This window comes from Calidris pugnax, unplaced genomic scaffold (genome assembly GCF_001431845.1).
Source record: "Calidris pugnax isolate Ruff unplaced genomic scaffold, ASM143184v1 scaffold64, whole genome shotgun sequence".
Lineage (NCBI taxonomy): Eukaryota > Metazoa > Chordata > Aves > Charadriiformes > Scolopacidae > Calidris > Calidris pugnax.
This window is the reverse complement of record NW_015090784.1, coordinates 1025693-1051206: the sequence shown is the minus strand read 5'-3', so window position 1 is coordinate 1051206 and position 25514 is coordinate 1025693. Positions and strand designations below refer to the sequence as shown.

The following is a 25514-nucleotide window of genomic DNA, read 5'->3' as shown; positions in this document are numbered from 1 at the left end:
GAGTTACCTCCTATGAATTCTGATAAATTATGCCATATTTTCTAGGAATTAGAATTAAGCTGACTGATCTGTAATTTCCCTGCTCTTCTCTGTCCTTTTTTAAGGAAACACACAGCATTTATCCATGTTTATTTTTCCAGTACCTCATTTATCATCCACAAATTCTTAGTTATAAGACTTCTAATTCCAGGATTTAAATTTTTTTTTTTTTTTTTTTTTTTAAACGTAGAGTACATCATGTCTGAACTCTTTAAAAGCTTCTAATGTACCTGAACAACCTTTAAGCTGTTATTTTCCTGTTCAAAGGTAAGCCTTGGACTTTTATCCCTGGTATTTATTTGGGAAATCATCTGGTCACAGTTAACATTTTAAGTGGAAACTAAAAAAGCCATCCTAAAACATTTTGATTTTTTTTTCCACCATTGACAACGTTTCTCTGCCTCTTTCTCGTATTGCTAAAGCATTTATTGAATGAGTTCTTGATACTACTTCTACTGGTTAGCCAACTGCTAACTCCTGAATTCTTTTTCCTTTACCTTTATCAGAGATCTTACAAACAATTCCATGAAGTTTACTGAATTTTGCTGGTATTTTTCCTTTTTTCCCTCCTCAGTCTTGTGAGCTGTCTCATTTGACAGTTACGCAGCACTGGACACATTCACACAGTTCTTCCTCAGTTTCCTCCCTCCTCTTTAGCTGTTACCTCCGACTTCCGTGCAAAACCTGCCACCAGCACATTCCAAAAACCAGCTGAATCATCTGGATCCTGCCCCATTTTCAGCAGATATTTAGATAGCTAAAATCCCTACAATGAGTACGGTATGGCTGATTCTGCTATTCACTCACAAAAAGTCTAATCTTGCCTGATACCCCTGGTAGCTTGTAGTTATCTCTCCGAGACACTCGCCTGCCTCTCACCTTTGGGAAAACCGTACCCCTCCTCACCACTGTTTCAGCCATGCAGAGCCTCTGTCTAGCCTCATTACCCTGTTCAGAATAACCTTACCGCTTCTCAGCCTTACTGGGTCAGGTAACAATTGCCTGTACTCATTGGTGAACAGCTGTATTCTTAAAAAGACTGAAATGTACTTAGGTCTTCACCAACCCAGCAGCTTACCATTACCCACACAGCAGCATTCCTAAGGCAGAGCTTATGAATCATCAAGGGCACTTGGAAGTAGGATCATGAGCAAGAAAGACTGAACTACTACTGATTCTTTAAGATCACCTAAAATTTAGGAAACTGATCTAATCTCCTTTTGGCAAAAAATCTGGATATGGAATTTTCTGTACAGTGAATGAAATTTTTTTAAGCCAGAGTTGGTTTCAGAGATTTCAGACATCTCAAAAATTAAAGCTTGCTTCTTCTCAATTTAGAGTCTACACATAGTAACATTCCTTTGAGTCACCAGCAGTTAAAATGATTTACATTTACTAAGTGCCCTTCGGATGGAGTTCTCTAAGCAGGGAGAGAACAGCTCTTCCTGCCTCGCATGAGTGTGAACTCCCGTGGGTGTGTGTGCACGGACACGGCATCGCCGCTGGAAAACTCACCTAATTGCTCCTTGGTGCGCAGAGTATTGAAGCACGGTTCAGAGATGATTTGACAGAAGAGCTCCAAAAACATATTCTCAGAAGTGCTCTGCATGTCTGTCTGGTAATATATTTCAATGCCACAATTGTTATGGACTTCATTTCTCTGTTGATACACAAACCAACCTCCTGAAAGACAAAACATTTAAGTTCATTAAAATGTACATTCTTATTGTCTACAATTAAAAAGATAATGGTCTCTCTCTTGTGGAATGGAATTATAATGAATACTTTAGGACATTATAGCAGAGTTTCCACTCACAGCATACTTTTTGTAAAACGAGTAAAGAAAAGATTATTTAACACATCGAAATGTCAGAGCTTGAGCATTTCAGCAAGTAAATTGAAACTGGCTGCTTTTCCTCAAGCAAATGTTTTTGGAACTGGAATGGAATTCTGCATTGCCTCTCCTGGGTAAACAGGTTCTAAAGACAATTTATCAGAAACATTTATGAACACTAAATATAATTCAGCATTTAATACCAACAGCTGCTTTGAGACCTGGTTCCCCCAGGCTGATGATCAGCTATGGGCAATTGGCCTTGGCCGTACAGCTATGTATGTCATCACTCCTGTGCAACTCCCAGCAACTCCTTGAACAGCCTTTCCTATAGATAAGAATTTTTTCTCACAATAGAAGTAAAATCACATACAACACTACGAGACTAAAAGAATTTATATTAGAAAAAAACAAAGTTACTTGTGTAAGCGCTTTCAGTTTTCTCAAAAAAGCGAGAGTCGTCCAGGACAACCCCTCACAGAATGGTCACTTAATACTCAAAAAGAAGGGTACTTATTCAAATGTGCCTAGTAGGTGTGTATAGCAGAGAGTGGGACAAGGCTCTTATTTCCATAAATTATATTGAGTGAACCAAGGCTGAATCACAGAGTGGTTTGGCTTGGAAGGGACCTTCAAGATCATCTCGTTCCAACCACCAAGAAGCCCGATTTACATACAGATTAAAAATGAAATCAAATTTATTTTGAAGTATACCAGAAATACGATTATATTATTGTATGATTTTATTAACAAAACCACACCCTAATGATAGTTTTGAAGTTCAAAATAATTTGAACTAAGTCTGATTTTGAAACAAACTCCTAGCAACAGAGTAATATTCATTTTAAAATGCTATTAGCAAAAAGAATCTCAATTTAATGTGTGCTAAAAAATTGAAAGTAAATAATTTAACTTACTGTCAGGAAGTTGCACTTCTCTGTATCTCACCAGCTGACTGGGAAGGAGTGGCTTCGTATGAGCGTGCTCAATGAGAGTGTCCTCAACCATCTGCATAATTCCTAATGCAGCCTGGGAGAGAAAACGTAAGAGGACTTTTACTATCATTAGTCTGTGCCTAACTGCAGGGTCAGACTTTTCAATTATTGATGGTGACATAAGAAAGAAGAAAAAAGGGGGAAAAAAAATCAGGGATAGAAAAGTAGAGATATTGTAATTAAATATAAATACAGTAGAAGTTAAGTAGATGAGTGGAAGTGGGGGCCTGGAAGACAAGGGTTTTGTCAGTTTTTTTTTTACATTTATCTTGACTACATGTAACTGATTCTGCTTCTCTCCAATGCTTCTGAAATTAAAGGTCAATGGGTTTGTTTTTTCCTTTCCCTTCACCACTTTGATGTACACATCTTTCAAAGTTTAAAAAACAGATACTTACAGTGTACGTTTGCAAAGCAAGTGACATCTCAGTAGATGGAATGTTAAGAAAACAAACTAATGGTTATGTTCAAACATGCATTCCATCAACGCACTGGTAGTATGAGGACTCACTGTCCAGATGCTTTCTTTTATTTGATGGATGAAAATAATTAAAAAAAAAATATTAAGTAGCAAGAAGTTGTAAAAATCATTAGTTTCATTCAAGGATTTAACTTCAAAAGCTTTAGCTGTTAAGGGTTATGTGTTCTTGTAACCTGCATACTGGAAATCACAGTAACTTGTTAAAAAGCAATTTAGGCTGAAAGCCAAAAGCTCTTAGTCTGCACTACCACAAACTCACAACACTGGTGATGTTATCAAAAACATGCAGTTTATGAAGTCTGAAAACTTCATAAACACATGCCTCCTTGTCCCCCAGTATCAGACAAACAGACTGAGGTCTTGCAAAACACAGTTTGAAAGGTTAGAGAAAAATACTACGCATTCTTCCAATTCAATATTAAAACAAAACATTGAAAACAAGAGTGTTAAGACAGATGTTCTGAACAGCATTAGTTTACTATTTATCCACTTACAGGAAAATAAATAAAAGCAAGTCAAAAAACAAATACCAGAATGAAATTAACTCAAGAATAAATGCAAATTTTAAGCATCTAGACAGATTTAATTTTTCAAAAAGTACAGATTTTCAGTATTGAAAAGTGTCACAAAAGTATGTAAGTTTTTATTTAATTTTAGTTGGAAAAAAAAAAAATCTTAGATCTAGGTTAAAATGGAAAAGCAGGACCTGCAGCGCATTGTTCCTTATGCAGCTCAATCACATCACAGTAATAACACACAACATAGACCTTAAAATGTTTAGATCATAAGTTGTTTTTTCCTAAGTTTCCAAAAGCAATACAAGGTCAGCACTTAGCCTAATAAATCTGAAGTGGAAAAAATGACACCATGATATTCCCATAAAGATAAAAAAAGTACTAAGTCAAATTATGAAATCACATTTGACAAAACTGCTTTAAGATCTGAGAAGATTAAACTGGTCTTCCATTTTTATGCTGCTTTTATATAAAAATTGTTTTATTAAAGGAAGTATCACACCAACCTGTTTTGTTATATTGCCATGGAGAAGAGCTTCAATGTGTAACCTTGACAACAGCTGAGCTATAAAGGCCTTGAGGCGGGGAAGAGTGACATCTAGAATAGATATTTAGACAGTTAAATCAATGACATGCATTTTTATGTGAAGTAGTACTTACCTTATTGTTAGATACAGTGCATTTCTTGGAGAAGGAGAAACTCATCGTCATAAAAAAGCATCTCCTTAAAAATGCAACACTGGAAAGCTTCCAGGTCTAAATAGCAGCACTTATCATCTTGCTTAGAACTCACATACTGTCTGACCCAGATTCCAAATAGAAAAGGGAAACAAAAAAAAGCTGCCTTTCCAATCATGAACAAACATTCATTCTCCAGAGAAAACAGTTGCAATCGTTCAGGGGGTGTTCCAAGACAAAACCTTAGCTATTCACAAACAGCACGTTGTTTATAAAGCTTGAGAAACACACTCTGCATTTACCATCTAGACTGAAAAAAGAACCTCAACTCAAATGTGGTGTTTTGATAGTATCTTTGCAACAAACAATACACAAGAAAAATATTTTTGCAGTTGTGGGTATGTAGTCGTACACACAATTCAATATACTGAAGAATGCTTTTGCAGTTGTGCGCATGTGCGCACACACACATTCTGTGCCTGTCTTGGCAAAGCAGTCTTCATATATAATGCGAAGTACAGTTTAACATATAGAATCAAGGGAATAGGAGATGAAGGAAAGATAGTTGAATGGATGGGATTGTTCATCCCAAAGCTCACATCTCCATTTGTAATTATTGACCATCAGTAGAAAATTCATTTCCACATTTTCCCCTGATTCCACATCAGCTTTTTACTGTTGTATAATCCTACTCTTAATTTTTGCCTATTAACAATGCAAAAGATTACGGTCACATTGAGTGTATGAGAGGAAAAGGGGGGGAAATTACACACAAATATAGTGGGCCGTCTGCGCTTTGTTAAGAACCACAATGGTCTTTATTCTTTATTATAGTTATTATGAACAGGAATTACATATTTTTTTATTTTTATCTACAATTCTTTACTATCTACAGAAAGAGGAGTGGGGATTCCCTGATCAAGGAAGCAACAGAATAGCACGCCCACCGTAAAGTACAATGCAGATATGCTCCAGTGTGTCTGCACAGTGTCAGCTGGAGGCAACACTCCAACAGCACTGGCCAAGCGCTGGATTCACCGTACCCAGGCTCACACCCACAAAGCTGCTCCAGCTTTGCCTGAAACTTTCACCTGCAAGTTTTGCTTTTTAAGGCTTTTTGCCTGAACTACTAGACTTTCTAGAAACTGGAGGATGTGTGCACTTGGATAATGGGCAGAGTTCAAAATGGGTACCTTCATTACTTTATTAACAAGATATTTTCCAAAAGGAAAGATAAAAATAATAAAGTTTAAAGCTGGCAGAACATTACCATCTAGTGCTTCTTTTAATTCATCTTTGGTCCAAGCAACTTCTGTCATCAGGAGTCGGAGATAATACATTGCGTGCTGATGAGGCTGTTCCGCCCTGAAGTTGTTGAGTGATCTCATGTACTAAAACAAAATAATTACATTCAAAGTATAGAACTCTATTTCTAAACATGAAATATTAACCTTGTACTCTTTATATCATCAAAGACATACATTTCAGATGTCAAGAACACTCTCTTGCTTATTCGACCTGTTTAAAAAAGTTGCATTAAATTACCCTAGCAATAGTGTGGACTTCTGAGTCTGTGGATTAAGCAGTAACCATTAGGATAGTTGAAATGAGCATGAAGTCACACTTCTCCATAAAATCAATGACTGGAAATTAAATTATTGCAGTTAGACCTAAATACTTCTTTAGATAAAGTTGCTCTACCCAGGAAATACACGTTCTATGATGACTGTTCAGGAGTGGGGGAATACAGCTAATGGAAAATTTATTTTTCTCCCAGTTGCTCCCCTGGGCTGACTTGGTTAGAAAAGTGCAGGAGCATCTGGGAAATTGTCTTCATTCTTTGCCTAGATAAAGGAGGCATGAGAGAACAATCTGTGAGCTTCTCCAGAGAAACCCCTCTTAGTCCAGCTGCACCTTCACAAATTAAGCAAACCTTTTTCCTCTACCAGAGGAGATGGAAAGCGCGAATTAATAATTTGGCAAGCTGGAATCATTTCCAGTCCAGAAGAAAGGTAACTCATTTCAGGGCACAGAAGAGAGAAGCAGGAAGCTGTAGGAGTCCTGCTATGCATTCGCCAAGTCCTTCTCCCTGTCCCAAACAGCAGCAGAGGCTGGTGCCCCTGTACCCATTGGGTGTGGGCACAAGGGGAAAAACCACCACCTCCCCCCTGATGTGTTTTGTCCTTATTTTACATATACAAATGGCCTATGTAACAAGAGTCTATAAAATGACAAAAGAGGCATAATACACAGACAAAGTTCAAGCAACCTGTAATGACAATGAGGGAAATACCTTAAACGAAAAGAAAATCATCCAAACCAGATCATTCACAGACCTGTGGGTTGGGTTTTTTTCATCTTGACTCATGGCCACAAAAAGAGACAAAAGTAAAAAAGCTTCTGCAGTCCCAATGAGGCAGAATTTCACTCCATATTTCCATGGATAATCAGCCCTCAGATTTAATTTCAAGTCAATGCATTAAATTTTAAATTACCCCAAAATGTAAATTTCTCACGTAACTTACCGCTTCCTTGATAATTTCAAATCGTTTCTCATCAATCTCAAAAGTAGCCATTTTCTCAATGATCTTCTTGAGCAAGATATGTTGTTTGTCATTGTAACCTTTTACAGAAAGCTATGGAAAAAGCGCATAATTTGCTTTAGATGTGGAAGATAAAATACTGAAACAATTACCAAGTCTTGTATATGAACAAGTCTTGTATATGAACAATACACTTTTCAACACTCTAAATTCAACATCATTCAACATTAACTCATTCTGAAATAAAATCCCTTTACCCATCAAAAAATAACTGACAAATATAATATTGCATATTTGTACGGGAGTTATGAATGCAGGGAATTAATGGAATATCGTGTTGATGTAAGCAAACAGTACTCAGAATACAGATTTTTTAATGATTGCAAGTATCGAGTCCAGCCAGTAAACTGTACATTTGGAGTACTGAAATGCTTTTACTCTAGGTTTCTCATTTTAGTAATGAAATCTAGATTCACAGCCTTCTTAAGTATTCTCTCCAATTTACTTTTAACCTTGTTTCATGTTTATCTTGTTGCTCAAACGAATAGTTTTCTATTCGAACGTAAGTGGAACAAAATGGTGCTACCAGAAAAGGGTCCTGTCAGCAGCAGCACAGCACGTAACAGGGACAGTGCTGCGCTGGAACACCCCGGGGGTATGGCTGCAATCCTAGGAGATACTGATCTGATCATAAACATTTTTTTGAAAGTATACATGAAATAAACTTGGTTATTTAAAAAAAAAAAAAACAAACAACATTGAAACTTAAAAATGACTATATGATTGCATCAGGCCACAGGAAGTTTTTGAAGAGTGAAAAAAGACCTTTTGGGGGGAAAAACACTTCAAAGTTTGGTATGTTGAAACAGGAACTTAATTGGATTTGTGCAGTTTAATTAAGGGTAAAACTAAATTTTAAGCCATAAACCAACATACAGGTGAATTCCTGCTTCCCAGTAATGAGATTTTTTTTTTTCTTCTATAGTTGCTGAAACATACCTTTTTTGAAGAAAAAGCTATAAATGGATTTATGACAAAGGCTGATACCCTAAATTAGCATAAGAACCCAAACTGTTCAGCAATCACTGGGTGATTGTTTGCAGTGTAGCATCTGCACTTGTTTGAAGTGTCTCCACTGTTCAGTTACACCCATTGACTATAAAACTTCTTGTGATATAGAAAAAGATTAGAAGCTCCCAGATACAAAATGGAGTAAATGCGAAAATGGAATCTTTACACTAGAAGATAGAGACCCTACCAAGGACAGCCAATATTTATAACAACTTGGTTCTTCTAAACTGTGACTAAAAATAAAGAAAATTACATACACACGCACCCTTTTTTTTTTTTTTTTAAAGGAATTAATTCTGACAGTGGAAACATCACCAACCTTTGAAAATGAGGAGAGATAACCATGTTTCCAGTAAGTTAAGTGAATGCTACCAGGAAATGAGATTCGTGTTGAATTAAAAAAAATGAAATTGCAGCACTCTCTGTCATACAGAAAATGTAAAGACAGTATGCAGCATATTTTCTTACTAAGATGCTTTGCAAAATAATACTTCTACAGGAAATTTCAAAACACATTCTGGTATAAAGTGATGGTTTAAAAAAAAAAAAGCTTTTAACAATTTCAAGAGCGACTATTAAAATCTCCTATCATAAATCTCATGGGAGAAACTGAGTAAGAAATAACCATTTGTCATAATATCAGTATTTTTAAAGTATTGTTGGCATTTCAAATCAGATTATAAAACACTTAAAAAAAATAAAAACTTTAAGGAAAGCCATAAATATCTAGCATTGCATTCTAATGAACACATGCACAATCCATTTCCACAGCTCACTACAGCAGAATTAGAGAATTATAACATAATCTATAAAGCTCAGATTCATTCAACAGAAAAGTTAATCTTTTTATACAGAAACAGTACTTTCAAGATCACCATGCAAGCAAGTAAAACTGTGAACTACACAGCAAGAACTGCACCACACACGTGTTCACAAGGCACTGCAACCTCCAACAGGTCACTCAGTACTGATTAAAATACAGTTTTGCTTTGCCCTTAATGCATGAGATATTTGCAAGGAAAAAACAACATTAACCATCTCATTTAGAAATGCAGAAGTCAAATGTTTTCTCCAAGCTCAACAACTCCCAAGCTGTTCTGTTTCCTCCTGCGCTTTTAAATTACTTACAAGTATTGCATTCATTCCTGATGCAATGCCATAGATCAAACCTGAGAGGCGTGCTGCATATGTATACTCTTTTAAATCATCCTTCAATAACCTGATAAACAGGTATGTCATGTTGCAATGGAGAGGATCAGCATAAATGTAGCGACTAACAAAAAGAAAAACAAAAGAAATGCTTTGATACCTCAAGCAGTGACAAAGTAATGGATGAAGAAACATGACTGAAGAGTATGTATATGCAGCCTCATGATCAGTAGCCCTTGAACAGGACACCTGAAGTGGTACCACTCACTGAATAGCCTGACACAGGGGCCTTCTGCCCCATTGGTCAGAAAGGTTTTAGTAGATGTCTGACAAACTGAAATAAATATGTAAGCTTGGATTAGGGTTGCTTTTTTCTTTTTTTAAAACAGAGGAACAAATCTTACAACTAATTAGTTTCATGAATGATATAAAAATAAAGAAGAAAATTTGCTTAGTATGAATGGAAAGATTGTTGAAGACTTTGAACAAAATTCAACTTAAAATTCAAATTAAAGAAAGGATGGATAATAACCAAGATCAAAAGGAGTAACAGCCTTAGACCCATTTTTTAAATGAAAGTCCTTCCATCAAATCAATGTAAAAATGTTGATGAGTGGAAGTAGTTTTAAGGCTCTAAGTTTTTCCTTGATTTGGGTACTTACATACATCCCATAGATGGTATTTTGGAGATCATAGTTCAAGCCAGCTAGCTCTGCTGCATATGCATACTCGTTGAGGGAGTCTTTGAGCAGTTCAAGGTACAAATAGGCCATGTTACAGTGCAAGGGATCCACATACGCAAATGGGCTGGAAGAAAATGGTGAAAGTAAAACATGCAGTTTAAAATTATTTCTCAGTTTCTTTAGGCCTTTTAATTTTGGTACGAAGGAAATGGCATTTACCGCAAGTATGCTGATGGATCCCATTATGAAGGATTATGAAGGATTCCTATTCCAAAGCCAAATATGAACACACCTGAAAATAATTATTTACCTTCCTTATGGTTTGAGCAATGCCCAAATATATTGAAGATTCCAGATTTCATATTTGTGCTCGTAAATCAAGACACGTTGCATTTACTTTGCTGCACTTAAGCAAACAGGTCAGTTAAAAAATAAAAATTAAAAAAAAAAAAAAGGAGACTGCTTTTTGCATTTCTCCCTACAATGAGAATTTCCCAAAACTGAGCAATTTCAATATGCCCAATGATGCAAATCCAATTAATACTGAATTTTTAAATTAAGACTGAATTCAAAGCAAGATGTAGATCAATCTTATGTTATCATAAACCTGCCTCCAAACTCATTATATTCTTGTCCATTTTGATACTAGAATAGCGACTTAATCAGTTTGAGTGATTACTGTGTTCGTAGCAGTTTTAACTTCTATACACTCATTTAGCTGGCAAAGGCCAACAGGGAGTTTTAAAAATAATGAAGACTACTAAATTGTTAATCGTCAAGTGAAAAATACCAGAAAACAATTTTTGTAACACTGTTCTGTTATTGACAACATTGTAAATAAGTATTTATTTCAAGTTTACCTTTTTTTGACTAGACTTGAGGAAGCAGAACAACTTAATCACCGATAGTGTATTTGAAAACTCTTAGTCTAGTGTTTTCCACTTTACACACAGATGTAAGGGACACAGCTGAAACCAACACTGAGGTGTTGATGCTGGGTCACCATGTCAGGAACTGGAGAAGTCACTTGAAATATTTCTTAAAATGGAAAGTAGCAAGTATCCAGGTAAAAATAATTAGCATATTATTTTTAACATCCATGCCTCTAAATCTGGGGAAACTTGAAGTCGAGAGTTTATGACTACCTTCAGAAAGCTTTTGGAACAGCAGAACATTACACTGTTATTTTGCTTCCCTTTTTTTTTTTTTTTTTAATAAAAAGACTACCTATTGAGTTGTTATGTCATAATTCATACGGAAGGAAAAGCTTCTTGTCATCCTTTAGGCTGGATGACAAGGCCCTGTGGTGTTTCTTTAACACAAGGCTTGTGCCACATAAGGATCATAAGGTTCATACACTTGGATTGTTCCTACTGGATTTGTGTGTTTGAGGGAGAAGCCTCATCCCTTCATCCACTTCCCCATACCCCATCCAGGCGGCAGCAGCTGCTCTAACACCCAGGCCAGGAACTCCTCCAACAGCCCGTGATGCTCGGGCTGCAGGCAGAGCAAACGCCTCTCCGTTTTTCTGTCCTACTGAAGCTGTTGGGAGCACGACAAATTCCTGCCATCTGCTACAGGCTGCCATGCTCTGTTCTACAACTGAGGCTAAAGCTTTTCATGAAAACTCATGCTGTTAAGATGGCTTTATTCACCAATTTGCTTGGCCACAAGAGCTATGGGCAATTTCATCCTCTCACAAATGAACATGGTACATTTCACCATCTCCTCCAGTGACCATCACCATGACACAACCAGTCTCAAAACAGAGACAGATTCACAATGCAACTTTCTTAACTATCAAAACCAGACAAACCTCCTTACAACTTTTTGGAGATGATGCAGCCAGTATTGTCAAAATCTCCTTACATCCATTCAGATACGATTACGATCTTATTTTTAAAGAATAGGACAGAACTCCCAACCCTAAGAAAAAAGCCAGCTTTCCCCTTGTAACCATCCCTAGAGGAAAGAGGCAAATCATTCCGTCCCATTCAGCAGCAAAGCTGTTGGAGGTGAGAGCACAGATCCAGCAGGGAAAGACTGTCACCACCGATCTAGAGGGAGATGTCCCTGCTCAGAGCAGGAGGCTGGGACTAGATGGCCTTCAAAGGTCCCTTCCAACCCAAACCAGGTAAGTGTGTATACCTATACCTTAGTGCGCGCTACATAAAATCAATTATTATTTTTCAATCATTCACAAACTGGTATAAAGACTGGATCACTCATAGTTCATTTGGAATTGATAAAAAAAAAAAAAACTCACAATTGTAAAACATAAACTCAGTGTCCATCAATAAAATCCTGATTTGGATTTTGGCCAAACATTGGAGAGCCACCATGTACAAACAGAGAAGGCCAAGTATTGCAGTGGCAGTTCTCTGAACAGGAGGTGGGCAGGTACCAGTTTGATCTTCCATTTCCTCACAGTTGTAATGTTTTCCCTGTGCTTTCAAAAAGTAGACAGAGGAAATGCTCAGACAACCTATTTTCCCCCCATCAGCACCAAGACTTGACTCTCTGAAAAACCGTCTAAAATTCTGCCAAGAGAAATTTCAAGTGTTGTCTCAAAGCAAAGACTCGACAGTGCATCTACAAGAGCCCACATACTAGCCTTTCCAGCAACATCACCGCATCATTTCATTAGGCCAAAGGAGATTTCCTGAAATTATTTTCACTTTCAGTAGAGCAGCACAGAAATAGCTGCACTTCTAAAAGACAGCTGTATTTTTATTTCAAAAGTTAGAAATTATTATTTGAAAGGAACACAAAGAAGGTACATCATTGTCGTGCTTACTTAAAAAATGGGTAATTTTCCTGTGATGAAAATAATGCAAGACCAGAATTAATATTATAGCACTTTATTGTGCATCTTGAGGTCAGAATCACACATTCGTTGATAATACTCACTGTGTTTTTTCTAAAAACAAAAAAATAATTATCAGTTTTGGTGTCAGCATACTGGCTTGCATTACGCAATTTAAAATAGAATTTGAACCTAAACCCATAATCAGAATAGCATTTTATAAAGAAAACACTATCTTAAAATAGTTGTGATTTAGTTATTAATTAAAAAGAATACACACCCATTTTTAAGGAGGTATATTGCAGTATGTAGTAGGTCCTATTGGCAGCCATATTTCAGGTACAGCAAATAAAACATAGAAGAAAATATGTTTTAAAAATCTTTTTATATAAACTTTTCCTGTTCCTATAGATGGCGCACCTCAAACTGATTGCTACTCAACTACTGGGTAACTTCCATCAGCCTCCCTACCATCTGCAGCTTATTGCATCCTCCTGAGTGAGGAGAAATATTTTCAAGCCTCAATACATGCAACAAAGCTTTTGTGACAGAAACACAGACTCCCCACAAACAAGAAGCTTTTGCAGAGCATTTTATGTGATATATTTAACATTGCATACCTGAAAAACTCAAAGTTGAGACAAGCTTTTGGCAAAAAAAATTTGTCATCTTGCTTGAACCATAGTTTGCTCATAGCAGTGTCCTGTGTCAAGAAAAGAGGTTTTTGTTAAGTCACCTTTTAACTGTAATACATTAGGCAATTATTTTTTTTTTAAAAGTGTCTTCACTGCTTCAAATTAGTTAGAAGACCTGTCACCAAAATTTTTAGAATAATCTCCTAGTACAGAAAAGAATCTGTTTAGATTCTATTGCCTCTTCTATTGCTCTTTCTCCCACAAAAGCTGTGAAATGAAACAGACACTCTCTCTCTGTTCCAACTCTATCTAAGTTTACCCCACAAAAAAACCCCTCATCTTTGAATTGATATACAGAACTTTTAAATGTAAAATTATTTCTCTTTCTCATATTTTTGAGCAGATGATCTTTGCTTCTCAGGGATCTGGCATCGCATTTTCCTCCTCCTTTTTCCATAGAAGAAATAAGTCTCGTCTCTTACAGCATACCTTCCCCTACACAATATTCTCTCCCAGACAACCAATTTTTTATTCTGTTGAATTGCCACTGTGCAGTTTGGAATACATCTTGCGTCAGGGACAGGATGATTAACAGTAGGGCCTGTCTGTGGTCCCGCAGACCTGGCCCAGAAGCTGGAGATTGATGGCCGCAGCCCACAGTAACCACCCGTCCCTCGGCGCAAACCCCGTGGGCCCCCTGCCCTCCTTCCTGAGGGGCTTAGGGGCAAGATGTGCCATTACAGCAAAGGTGACCTAGGGACATGCTACCAGAGAAAATGGCCATCCTGCTCCCGGCCCTCTCTTCTGCCACAGCACTGGTCTAGTCTATAGTAAGATCCCTTAGACATGAAAAACAGCAGAAAAAGGGCTTTTTTTGGTACAACTAATCTCTGCTGATTTAGTTTTTGCGATGTTTTGCTGTGGGGTCAGACAAATGCCAGGGCCCACAAAAGGAAAATGGCACCGTCATACAGCTGAGGAGAAAGCAAGAGATACAGGAAAATAGATAATGTCTATTTCATCAAGTACAGAAGATTAAAAACATTCTCCCTCAGAAAATGTATTTTCTGGGGAAAGGGGAAGAAAAAACTAAAAGCAAATAGATTTCTAAGCAATGATGCCTTAAAGCAAAGCTTTTGTGTGGATCAGTTGCCTCGTTGCTACAGAGATAGGAAAGGACCATCAAGTTTCTGTAGCAAATCAATTAGTGTTACTTAACAGAGCTGCAGTACCTGTCCCTGACGAGGTTCATGGTTTCAGTTTAGGATGAACATAAGCATATGCTCCAAGTCCTCTTCCATTAATAATATTAATAATATTGCTTCAAGTATATACCTAAAAAGCTCTGCGCAGAACAAGTGTGTTTTCCTGAAGGATATCATAGCACCAAAGTAGACTTATATTAATCAAGTATGTAAAAAGTATTCCTGAATTGAGTATGCAAGCTGAAGCACAACTTGTAATTGCAGAAGGCTTTTCGAATTTATCCTCCAACTAAGCCTAGAATAGAGATGAGCATTAGCAAAGACAACTACGCTTTAGTAGCGAGAGGAAGTTTTTAGTAAATTTTAGGTACTGAGAAAAAATGAGATTTGCTAAAAGTACCGAGATCATTAAACGATGCTTCCAGGAAACTAGAGTGTGATGTTTATTTACGTGTTTACATCTCTCTCCCTTTTTCCATGCAATCAGAAGCTTTATCCATACACAGTTACAACAGAATTGCCTTACCTACGACTTACTGAACATTGCTCAAAAAAGCCATGTAAGAGTGACAGGCACCCTTCTGCTGAAGAAACAGCTTTAATACTATTTCTATCAATTGTCAACACACTTTCAAAAGGGTAAAGAGAGTTCAAGCTATTTGGAAATTCATTTTCGTAGGAACCCAAATAATTATAATCCACAGTTTAGCAAGAATGAACTTTCTACTGTCTTTCTAGTATCATTAAGTTTTGTATTTCTCTGTTCATTATACTTTGGAGAACAACATGACCTGTACTTTAAGAACACACAGGAAGTATCTGCTAACTTCCCTGAAAGTTACCTGGCAAACAGAACAAATATAGACAGATTACCTTGACAAGGGCAGGGTACTGTGTCGCATCTTTTTCCAATGGCAAAATCTCAAAGTTAGTAGGAATGAACTCATTCTTCATCGGAAGCTTGAATTTCCCATTCAGGTCAGCATTTTGCCATTTCTAGATAAATAGGAGAAACAATGAGGCTAAATGGAATTTCTGCTTAATCAACAGATATCTACTTGTTTATTTTATGCTATAACAAAAGATTTTAAAATGTATTCCACTAGCTTATGTGTAAATACTATTGAGAAAACAGGGGGAGAGAATTATCTGGGAAACCAAGTTGGAGTAGGCTCTCAGCAGGATGAAGTGCTCCGAGGATGAAGACAAATGATTAAAATACATTTGAAAAGTTTACAGTGGAGTGGAAAGCGGTTCTATGTCTCATATTTTCTGCTACCGTGAACTCTAACTGAAGGTATAAAACTAAATACATAAGCAATAATTCTAATCAAGAGCATAGGTATGCACAATCTAAAGAAGCAGAGAGTTCTACGCAACATCTGTTCAATGCATGCTCAGCACGTCCAATTTAGCTCTAGGGTGTATTTTACAGCCACCTCTTCTTAAAAGAATAGATCAGTAACAAGTTTCTATAAGGATGTACCCACTTCCTTTGTTGGAGCTTTGATTTTTAGAAGCTCGTTTAATTGGCAAAATATACTTATTTTGTAAGTTGCAAAAATCCATTTCAGAAACACGGTTACATACAGCAGTTGTAAAAAGATTCCTTTCTTCAGAACAGATTAGTTCATTAACATTTAATATATAGACTTCGAAGTTTTAAAAAGTTAATGCTTACATTTTTAATAGCCACTGCACATTATGGATCTTTTATAGCAACAATGGTGTAATATTCCCTGTACTTAACATCGTTTAAAACCATTAAAATGGATATGCCCTACGTAATGAATATTTGAAATCTAAAACTAACACAAGATCTTTACTTCTTGTAATACTAAACAGACTCATTGTACAACTTTCATGTTATGCAGAGTAGCAGATTTACATTCTCCCTTCAACTAAATGGAAAATTATACAAAGAATTTACCACTCTCTTCACTTGAAGAAATTAGAATATATTAGAAGTTTTTACATGCCTTAATAACTTCATCAGAAATAGCTTCTTGCTTGTACTGTGTTCCATACCAGTCTTCTGTTCGATCAGTTTTTCCTTCAAAAGATTTGGAAACAATTGCAACTCTGAAAACAAAGAGACAAAGCACTTTGGCACAAATGAGTCTGAGAAAAAAATGTGAGAAATTATTCAGAGCACTATTTCTGTTCCATCACTAGAATGCATTTATTTCTGGAAATGTTCCCAGGACAGAGTACACTTGGATAGCAAGTCTACCCATACGGAACTGCACACTCAACTGAAATTAGTTTATCAGCGTCTTTTAATGTTATGGTTTTTCTTAAGTGTCACAACCTAGAGTTACACACAATCATTGTTGCATGCAATTTTTATTCTTCAGACTTCACCCTTGTTCCAGAAAACACAGAAAGCAGTTCTTGAGATCTTCTACAAAATTAATGGAATGGCTGTAACATTTTTCATACCACCTGTATCAACACACAGATATGTGAAGATACTGACTATAGGAATTTCATTCTAGACCTAGCATTTTAGATTACATTACTGCAGTTACAATCTCCCATTCATAATCTGAAAGTAAAAGAGATTCTTATTTTTGTATCGTTCTCATATTCTCATTTCAGATTGATACTTGTTTCTCCCCTTTGTTCTTTTGGCTTGGTTTGGTTTTTTTGAGGGGAAGGGAAGAAAAGCAGAAAGATTAATGTATTTTACAGTCAATACAACAGAATTATACTCAATTAGAAACCTAAATCATAGAATTACAGAATATCTCAAGTTGGGATGGAGCCATAAGGACCATCAACCTCCTTCTTCTCACAGGACTATCTAAAAATAAGCCACATGACTAAAAGCATTGTCTGAACACTCCTTGAACTAAAGGATACATGTAAATAAAAGGAAATCCAGCTCAAAGGAAATTACAAATGTGTTAGAATTTTTTCAGTAGTCTTCATAACAAGTATCAAGAAAACTCCTTTAACTCTTTTTAACTACCCACAACTCAAAAGAGTACTCACTGGAAATAAGCAGCTAGCTTTAAGAGTAAATAGATGTGTATAAGAATTCTGAAATAGTAAAAAAAGGTAGCACAAATACCTCCTACATATATTTAACAATTCCTTCCGGGCTAAGGAAGGGAGAGATTTTACTCCTCACCTTTGAAAGAACCAGCATGAAAGATGACCAGCATGAACACACACACACACACACTTAAATGCACAGAACAACCCCTGCTCCTCTGCAAGTCATGCAATATCCAAAGCAGAATGAGAATATTCCTCTTCAAGAGATACATTATTTCATCTCTCATTGTAAATGGCAATAGAAAAAGTTAACACTTTCATTGTAACTTCCTATAAAATCGTTTCTTATCTGTTTGCATGTTACATTTTTATACCAAAGGAACAATACTAACTAAATATTCAGCAATGAACTAAGCACCTTAATCCTAGAAAACATTTGTTCTTGCAACACACAAGACACGAGCTCCATCTACAACGTGAAAACTATTAGAGAGATTGTTGTTTACACTAAGAAGAGCCATTGAAATATTCTGTTTTGCACTTTAATTTGGACAGCTGGTGAGCAAAAGCTCTATCATGCACAGATGAAGTGCTAAGAGACTATAAAAACCTGAAATTCTAATAGACTTTATGAGCAGACCTTTCCGTACGTTAAATAAAAATAAAGAGACAAAGAGTCTTAAGATAAAAGATTATCCTGATAAAATCCCAATAGTCATGTGGTCTAAACAACAAGACAAAACTGTTTTATGCTGTAATACATAGACGTTTGTTATTCAACATTCCCTCTTCCTGCCCTTCTCAAACCTACCCATGCTCAAGCAGCAGAGACAATCCAAGCACCCAAACATAGTAGAAACATACTAAAAGTAAAGAGCTAAAACTAACTGTCCACTCAAGGCACCGAAAATGGAATTGTGGAAATCAGCCCTGCAATTCTTCCAGCACTAGTGCTTTAGGGGACCCTCCTACCCCCCATTCCCCACATCACCCCTGGAACCACTACTGACAATCTGAGCTCTCAGAACATAGCCAGAGCGACATGAAACGAACCCAAAGGCATCTCACCTGCCCCAGACTTACAGCCTAAACCGAGAGACGAGCACCAGCAGCAACGAACACTGAGACAGGAGAAGAAGAGGGGAAAAGCAGACCCACACGTAGAAATACAACGCTCTGCAGTTATTTAAGCGTATCATAATCTACCTTTACAGTTACCAATTATGCAATGCTACATTTGCCTTCCACTTCTGTGCAGTGCGGCATGATGGACATCCCCATGCTCTAAGGCAGCATTGGAACACACTGGAAAGGCAAGACGGGCGATCTTTAATAGGACCCATTTATACAATATTTAAACTCAACCAGTGCAATGGGGCTCCTGAGCCACTCGTGAATGTGAGGCACAGCTGAAACTGTAGATGCAATTCACTTCTGTATGTGCATTCCTGTACATACAAACTGTTGTGATCCTCAGTTATGGCCAGCTTTCAAAAACAAGCACAGCTTCTGCATCCCGATACGTATTTACCAGGTACGACCTTGGTTCTCACTCTCCTGAAATCTAAAATGAAGCTACAAGTGATTGACCCACAGAAGTGCTGCGTGCTTTAAAATGAACATACTCCCAGGAAAGAGTATCAAGATTATATTCCAGATTTACATAACAAAACTCAAGCTTCTAAGACTTTACAGACCACAGTATTTGTAATATTAGTAACATACATGTCAAAGCAAATTTGTTGCAAAAAAATGAATTTATACTTAAAAAGGAAAAATTGCAGAAGATTTTTTTTTTAGGAACTAACGTAAACTTTGTCTTCCAAATGATGATACTGTCAAACAATGGAAAAAAATACATGTATCTTATTCAAATGCATAAAATGACAGAGCCAGCAAAAGACCAGAATCATTTGTAACTTCCCCCCAAACCATCGAGTTAAACTAACGTGAGGCAACAGAGGCCATTCAAAGCCACCTCCACACAAACCTCATAGAAAACAGAGCAAGTGGGGAACAGACACGTAGAGGGATAGATGCTGCTGGGTGCAGCATCCTCATCCTCCTACAGAGCACCACCACTTACTGCTCAGGTTTCAGTGAAACTGTCTCTACAAACATAACAGTTTGTGGGGGGAAATAAGCGAACAAACTGTGATTTCCAAAAATCTTTACTCAGATATGATGCAATTTAAAAAGCAACCCAACCACTTACATTCCACATTTATAATATATTTATCATCAGGGATCAGCATCACCGACTGCACTGAAGTAACTGTTTGCTCAGTATCTGTGAAATTCCAGCCCTTAGAAATTTCTGTATCAATGTTTTTGGCATTCATTTTAATTTTCTTCCCTCTGGGATAGTACTAGTGCTGTACTTCAGGTATCAAGAAAGGAAAAAAAAGTCCATTTACTATCAGGGGGGAAAATGTTCTTTAGTTGCTTAATCTAATGAGTCACTAACTTCTTAAATTTTAATAAGAGCATTTATTCTGCAGATGATGAAGGGAAAAAACTGTATTGGAAATGATGGGAAAATTACATTTTTCAGCTAAGATTGCAACACATGCCAAGTCTACTCCCTTGTCTTCACAGATGGCTGGCAAAATGCAAAGCAGTTTCAACAAGTAAAAATGACACATCTTAAAAAGGTTTCTCTCTTGGGGAAATTAAGCCACTATATGCAACAAGTTGTGTGGGGGGGCTTGGGAGGAAAGAATATGGAAACTTCCTGTTATGGTTCAGTCAAACAGAAGCACATATGGATACTTGCTACCACCTGTGAGTATACATATTTTTCCATACTTTTTAAGAACACAGTTTGTTAAGAAAATAACAGTCAAAAAGCTAAACTTTTTTACAGGCATCAAAGAGTGGTCTCTGCAAATGCAGCTACGCCAATATAGCTATGCCAAGAAAAGTCCTCAGCATAGGTGAATTCCAGTAGGGACATGAAAATGAAATTGTAAATAAAACCATGATACAAAAGAAATATTCAAATCAATGGAAACTAAACCACTCCAAGACATAATTTACACAAAGCATTAAAAAAAAAAAAAAACCAACAAAACCCAAAACAAACCACCAACAGGGAGAGTTAGAATGATGTGGCACATACTAATTCTTTCATAAAAAAGCCAAAATAGAAAGGTATACATGAGAATAAAGATCAGTAAATGGCAGATTACCAGAACACATACAGATATTTAAAAGCCCACATCCACAGTTTTTTATTAGTATATAAAATTTGCTCATGCAAAGACAAAAGTAGGAAATGAGCTACTGGACTGATAGGTCACTACATCCATATAGATAGAGATGTAATAAAAAACTTAAAACATAAGGGTACCCTATTATTAGCATCTAAAATCTCAACTCATTCTTTCAAAAGAGCCCACTAAAAATGCAAATCCACCATGGCTTTCCCAAATGGTTGTAACATACCATGAAGTCACTGTTAGTAATATTTAACTGAGGGGTTTTTTTTTCCCCCCACAAAATATTTCATCTTGCCAGCAATTTAAAATAAAAGATACTATAAAATTATATTCCTTGTTAAATTTTACTACACTTCAAAGTATGAGTTAAGTAAACAAAGAAAAAATTCCTAGCTCATTTCATTCTACTTCTAATTTCAAAAGATAAGTGCTCAAATAAGCGTCTAAAAGGAATATAGTACTATATACAAGTTAATATTTTGTTTCATTCACACAAAAATAGGAACATCTAGCTCAGATCTTTAAACACTGATGCCCTGAATAAAAACATTTAATTCCCACTAAAATTGAAAGGACTTACAGCATCATCACCGGCCTCCTGTGCCTCCTCCCATCCATGCTAGAATATCGGTGCTTGGCTGAACTCTGCCCTTAGAACTGCATTTCACCGGTTCTGGTGACTCCCGAGTGTGTACATGTTTATATTTAAGGTTAACAGGACAGCTATAGGCAGAGCTGTGGGTATTTAAGCTTCAGTGAACTAACCTACTTGTATTTAGTATCTTTAAGCCCTATTAAAATCTCTGCAACAAGAATAATATATAATTTCTTTAACAATAAACTGAAGAGGCCGCAGAACCACATATATTCCAGTTTTGAAAGTACCTTTATCTCCTGATATTTAGGTTTTTTATTCAAATGCTTAGGATTCCATATTCATCATGATCTATTTCTTAAGTCAGGTGAAACGAAGAGACAACATGTAGCTGTAAATTATAGCTACATTCCATATTGGTTTAGAATTCCTTTTTCTTCTCTCTCTCTAACAAGATTCTTGCTCGTCTTGCACTTACCTTGCCTTTTTTTTTTTTAACTGAGGACAAAGAGGAATACAGAACTGCCAGCGCAAATATGGGGCTAGATTAACTAAAAGAACATTGCGAGACAGCTATTTGCTACGTATTTGAACAAAGCACACCACATAACATCCTAAATTCTTCTAAAAATTGCCACCACTATTCCTGTGCTTTTGACCACATTCTATGGACTTGGATTTTCCCCCTCTAGCAGTATTCTCTACGCTTCCCTTTCTCACGCCAGTACCTTTTGGACAGGGGGACGGGCACAGCCAGCAGCGGGACTGACAGCCAGCGCCGGCCACTGCCCCGTGGTGCCCCGCGTTGGGTACACCTTAGAACTGACATCTATTCATTTCCTCTAGCCATTTTTGAAAGTTAAAGGCAAGCAGATGCTTTGGAAGTTCTCTGGCTAATAACAAAGACCCGATTTGTGTTACAAAAGGTATAATTCCCTAAGACAATATTGACTGTTTTCTTGCAAGGTTAAGAGCCAGGTTTCAAAGCTACGTGAAGCGGTAATAAACATCAGATCTTATTAAGCACCTGTAGTGTGTTTACTAAATAAGTATAAAAAATGGTTTACCAATTGCTTGTAAGCAATTTTAAAACCAGTTAAAAGTTTACATTCATGCAGAATTCGGTTAAGCTTTCTTCAGAGAAAAAATAATTATATTTTCTCTCTTTTAATTACTAGAAACAGTCTTTATGCTAACGGCAAGCTCTCGTATCAAATTTCCAAGAAGCTGAGTGGTAGATCAACACAAAAATACATTCAAAATAGAAGTATTTAATACAATAGGAAAGAGAATCTGAAAAATTTAAGTATTGTTTGTTCAAAATATGATCTCTCAAAAATATTCAAACTTCAGTTGCAGTATCCCACACACATTACACATAGATGCACACCCCCACACAACCATATAGGCCTTTCTTTAAAGGGCATTAATTACTATGGCAACCACTGTCATTGACATAGGCAGCTCCATTTAGTTTGTTGTTACTTGTATACCCTTAGAAACACCAGAACCCCGTGGCATTTGCAGATACAGTGCATAATCCAATTTTATCCTACTTTATCCAATAATTATTTAAAATATACCATCTTTTGAAAATAAATTAATGTGTATCTTACACTAAATGAATATACGAGACAGATCTTGTCATACAAACAAACATAGTGAAAATTAGTGCCCAAACTTCTAAGTAATTCACAATAATTTCAAGAGGCTGAAATATAGAAACTCTAGAAATACATGAATGCCTGCCTCACTGTCCTTTTACATCCAACGCTGAACATTTCAGTGTGGAACATATTCAGAAATAGGGCCCCTGTAAGGTCCCCCTCAAAAAAAATCATTTTTTGTATCATATACCTGTTTCCAAAACACTGCTAAATAGGTGTTCGAACACAGTAAGGCTGATAAATAGAAGCATAAGAGCATGTTCCTGTGTTTTCACACATTTCACACATTTTCATAATATCTCTACACCACTAATTCAATATTACAATTTATTACAGTATATACATAAAAGATATAAAAAAAGAATCAAACTGAAAAAAAAGAAAAAAGAAAATTCAGTCTAAAGTGCTAGTATAACTGCTGCCCAAGCAACTTTCTAGTAATTGATTCTACCACATCATACACACATATAAATATATACACAATTTTACGTATCATCGTAGTGAACCTCTGCCCTGTTCAATGCATAGAACAATTAAGAAACAGTTATTCAGTATTTTATGTTTCTTGCTCAAAAACCTGACAACTTCTCTTTCCAATTTACTTCTCTAGCTCCAAATTATGAATATTAGAGCATTGCATATAAAACGTCCCAAGAATTTAGTAAGGGGAGGATCATTTTATTAGGCTTTTTCTCAGTAACAGTTGAGCTAATTAAGTATCTTCCTAAAAACAACTTCAGTCTGAGGAAGACATTCTGCACAGAAAGGACCAAAAGGATGTTTCTGTCTGAACAGAAGAGCTGCAGGCACTTCAGAGTGCTTATTTCCATTGGAGCAGAGACACACAGGACAACCAGCCCTTTTTCAGTGACATTTACTTTGGAGCTGTAAGAAACACCTAAGAACTTGTGTTTCCCTTAGTTCATCTGCTTTCTTATAATGTTTGGGTTAAAATTAACAGTTATTGCAGTTTAACTTACCGAACATTTTCTGGTCTCAACTTATCCAGTACCATCTCGATTAAATCAGGCCTGAATTCTTCAAGCAGATACTCAGCCGCCAATACTTCTTCTATAGGATAATACTAAAAAACAAAGCCCAGAAGCAAGTAGATGAATTAAGACAAAAACTAAGCATGAAAAAAATTACTGTTTTGCAAAGGAAGAAGAAGTGTATACTCCTAGTCACTAAATCTGTATTACTTTGGCAATTTCAAATTAGAAGTGCATAGAGATCTTAATATCTTTCTTTTAAAACTAAGCAAGATAGAGTAGTACTCAACTATGCAACAATATTTCTCCTAGATATCTTTTATAAACTGTATATTGCCATTCTTTTCTCTTGAAATATTTTATGTCTAAATATAAGCCACCCACCTTTAAATACTGCTTTGAACTGAAGTGAAAATAACATGGCAAATACTGACCCCTAGAGGATATTTTTAAAGATAAAAGAACACCAAGTACTCACTAAAATGCATCTGGAAAAAACAAAGTGTAACGAAAGAAATAAAAACCAAAACAAAAAATCCACTAAGTTTTTTTTACGATTACCTAAGAATTCATTTTTTATTTACAGTCATTTAAAGGAAAGTATATTTAAATTATCTAAAAGCATAGTACAAATTCACACAATTCTAACTTTTTATTCAGGATCAACTGAAGGTCTCTTAAGGTACATTGCAATTCAAGAAGAAAACACAGTAGAAATTCCTCTGAAAATTATTAGTGTGTTTGACAGGAAAACTTTGTTGATATTCACCTGTTTACCACGGGAAAAATACCAGATGACCTAAGCACCAAGTACCTGCAGTTTGCCACACAGGTGGTACTTTTTTGGACCAGAATAATTATAAAAGGTCTTTCTGAATTACATACATTATATGTAAAACCATAGTGGAATGATTTCCAGAACACAGAGGAACTCACACAAAGGATTCTGGAAAAAAGAGAGTGCTGGGGGGTGGTGGGGTGGTGTGTGGAGACAATTAACCAAACCTGTGTTACAAAAAATTCAAATGTGAATGATGAAGATCTAGAAGTTGAAAGGTCTTGTCCAAAAGATTCATCCTACCCTGAAGAATGCTCATTTAACTACTTTCTGAATAAACAGCATCGCAGAATAAGCAATTTGAAAGGGAGGTTTTAAGCAATGTATTCACTTCTAATCTGAAATTACCAAGACAATACAGATTTAGTGATGAAAAATTTACACTATTTCCTTTACAAACACAGGCCATGGTCTGACCACCCATTGCAATTGAACGTAAAAATTTATTTGGTTACTTTTTACTTTTGTATTGCTTGAGCAGAAGGGTTGGACGAGACAATGTCCCGAGCCCCAGTCCAACCCCAACCCTTCTGTGATTATTTTTCATCAAGGTATAACATAACT

General features: G+C 36.4%; 1 protein-coding gene across 5 annotated transcripts in view; it reads right to left on the bottom strand.

Moving 5' to 3' along the window:
• The window catches only part of IDE (insulin-degrading enzyme), a 56649-nt gene that overhangs the window by 9767 nt on the left and 21368 nt on the right, over nucleotides 1-25514 (bottom strand). For 4 of the 5 annotated variants that reach the window (XM_014965654.1, XM_014965673.1, XM_014965681.1 and 1 more), the window contains 10 exons: nucleotides 24101-24204; nucleotides 16614-16716; nucleotides 15508-15630; nucleotides 13415-13497; nucleotides 9968-10112; nucleotides 7068-7178; nucleotides 5813-5933; nucleotides 4371-4462; nucleotides 2791-2902; nucleotides 1555-1722 (listed from right to left, as the gene is read on the bottom strand). In XM_014965654.1, coding sequence (XP_014821140.1) covers nucleotides 1555-1722; nucleotides 2791-2902; nucleotides 4371-4462; nucleotides 5813-5933; nucleotides 7068-7178; nucleotides 9968-10112; nucleotides 13415-13497; nucleotides 15508-15630; nucleotides 16614-16716; nucleotides 24101-24204 — 1162 coding nt within the window. Of the gene's footprint in view, nucleotides 1-1554; nucleotides 1723-2790; nucleotides 2903-4370; nucleotides 4463-5812; nucleotides 5934-7067; nucleotides 7179-9284; nucleotides 9430-9967; nucleotides 10113-13414; nucleotides 13498-15507; nucleotides 15631-16613; nucleotides 16717-24100; nucleotides 24205-25514 lie in introns of all 5 variants that reach the window. The other variant, XM_014965664.1, reaches the window with a different exon arrangement.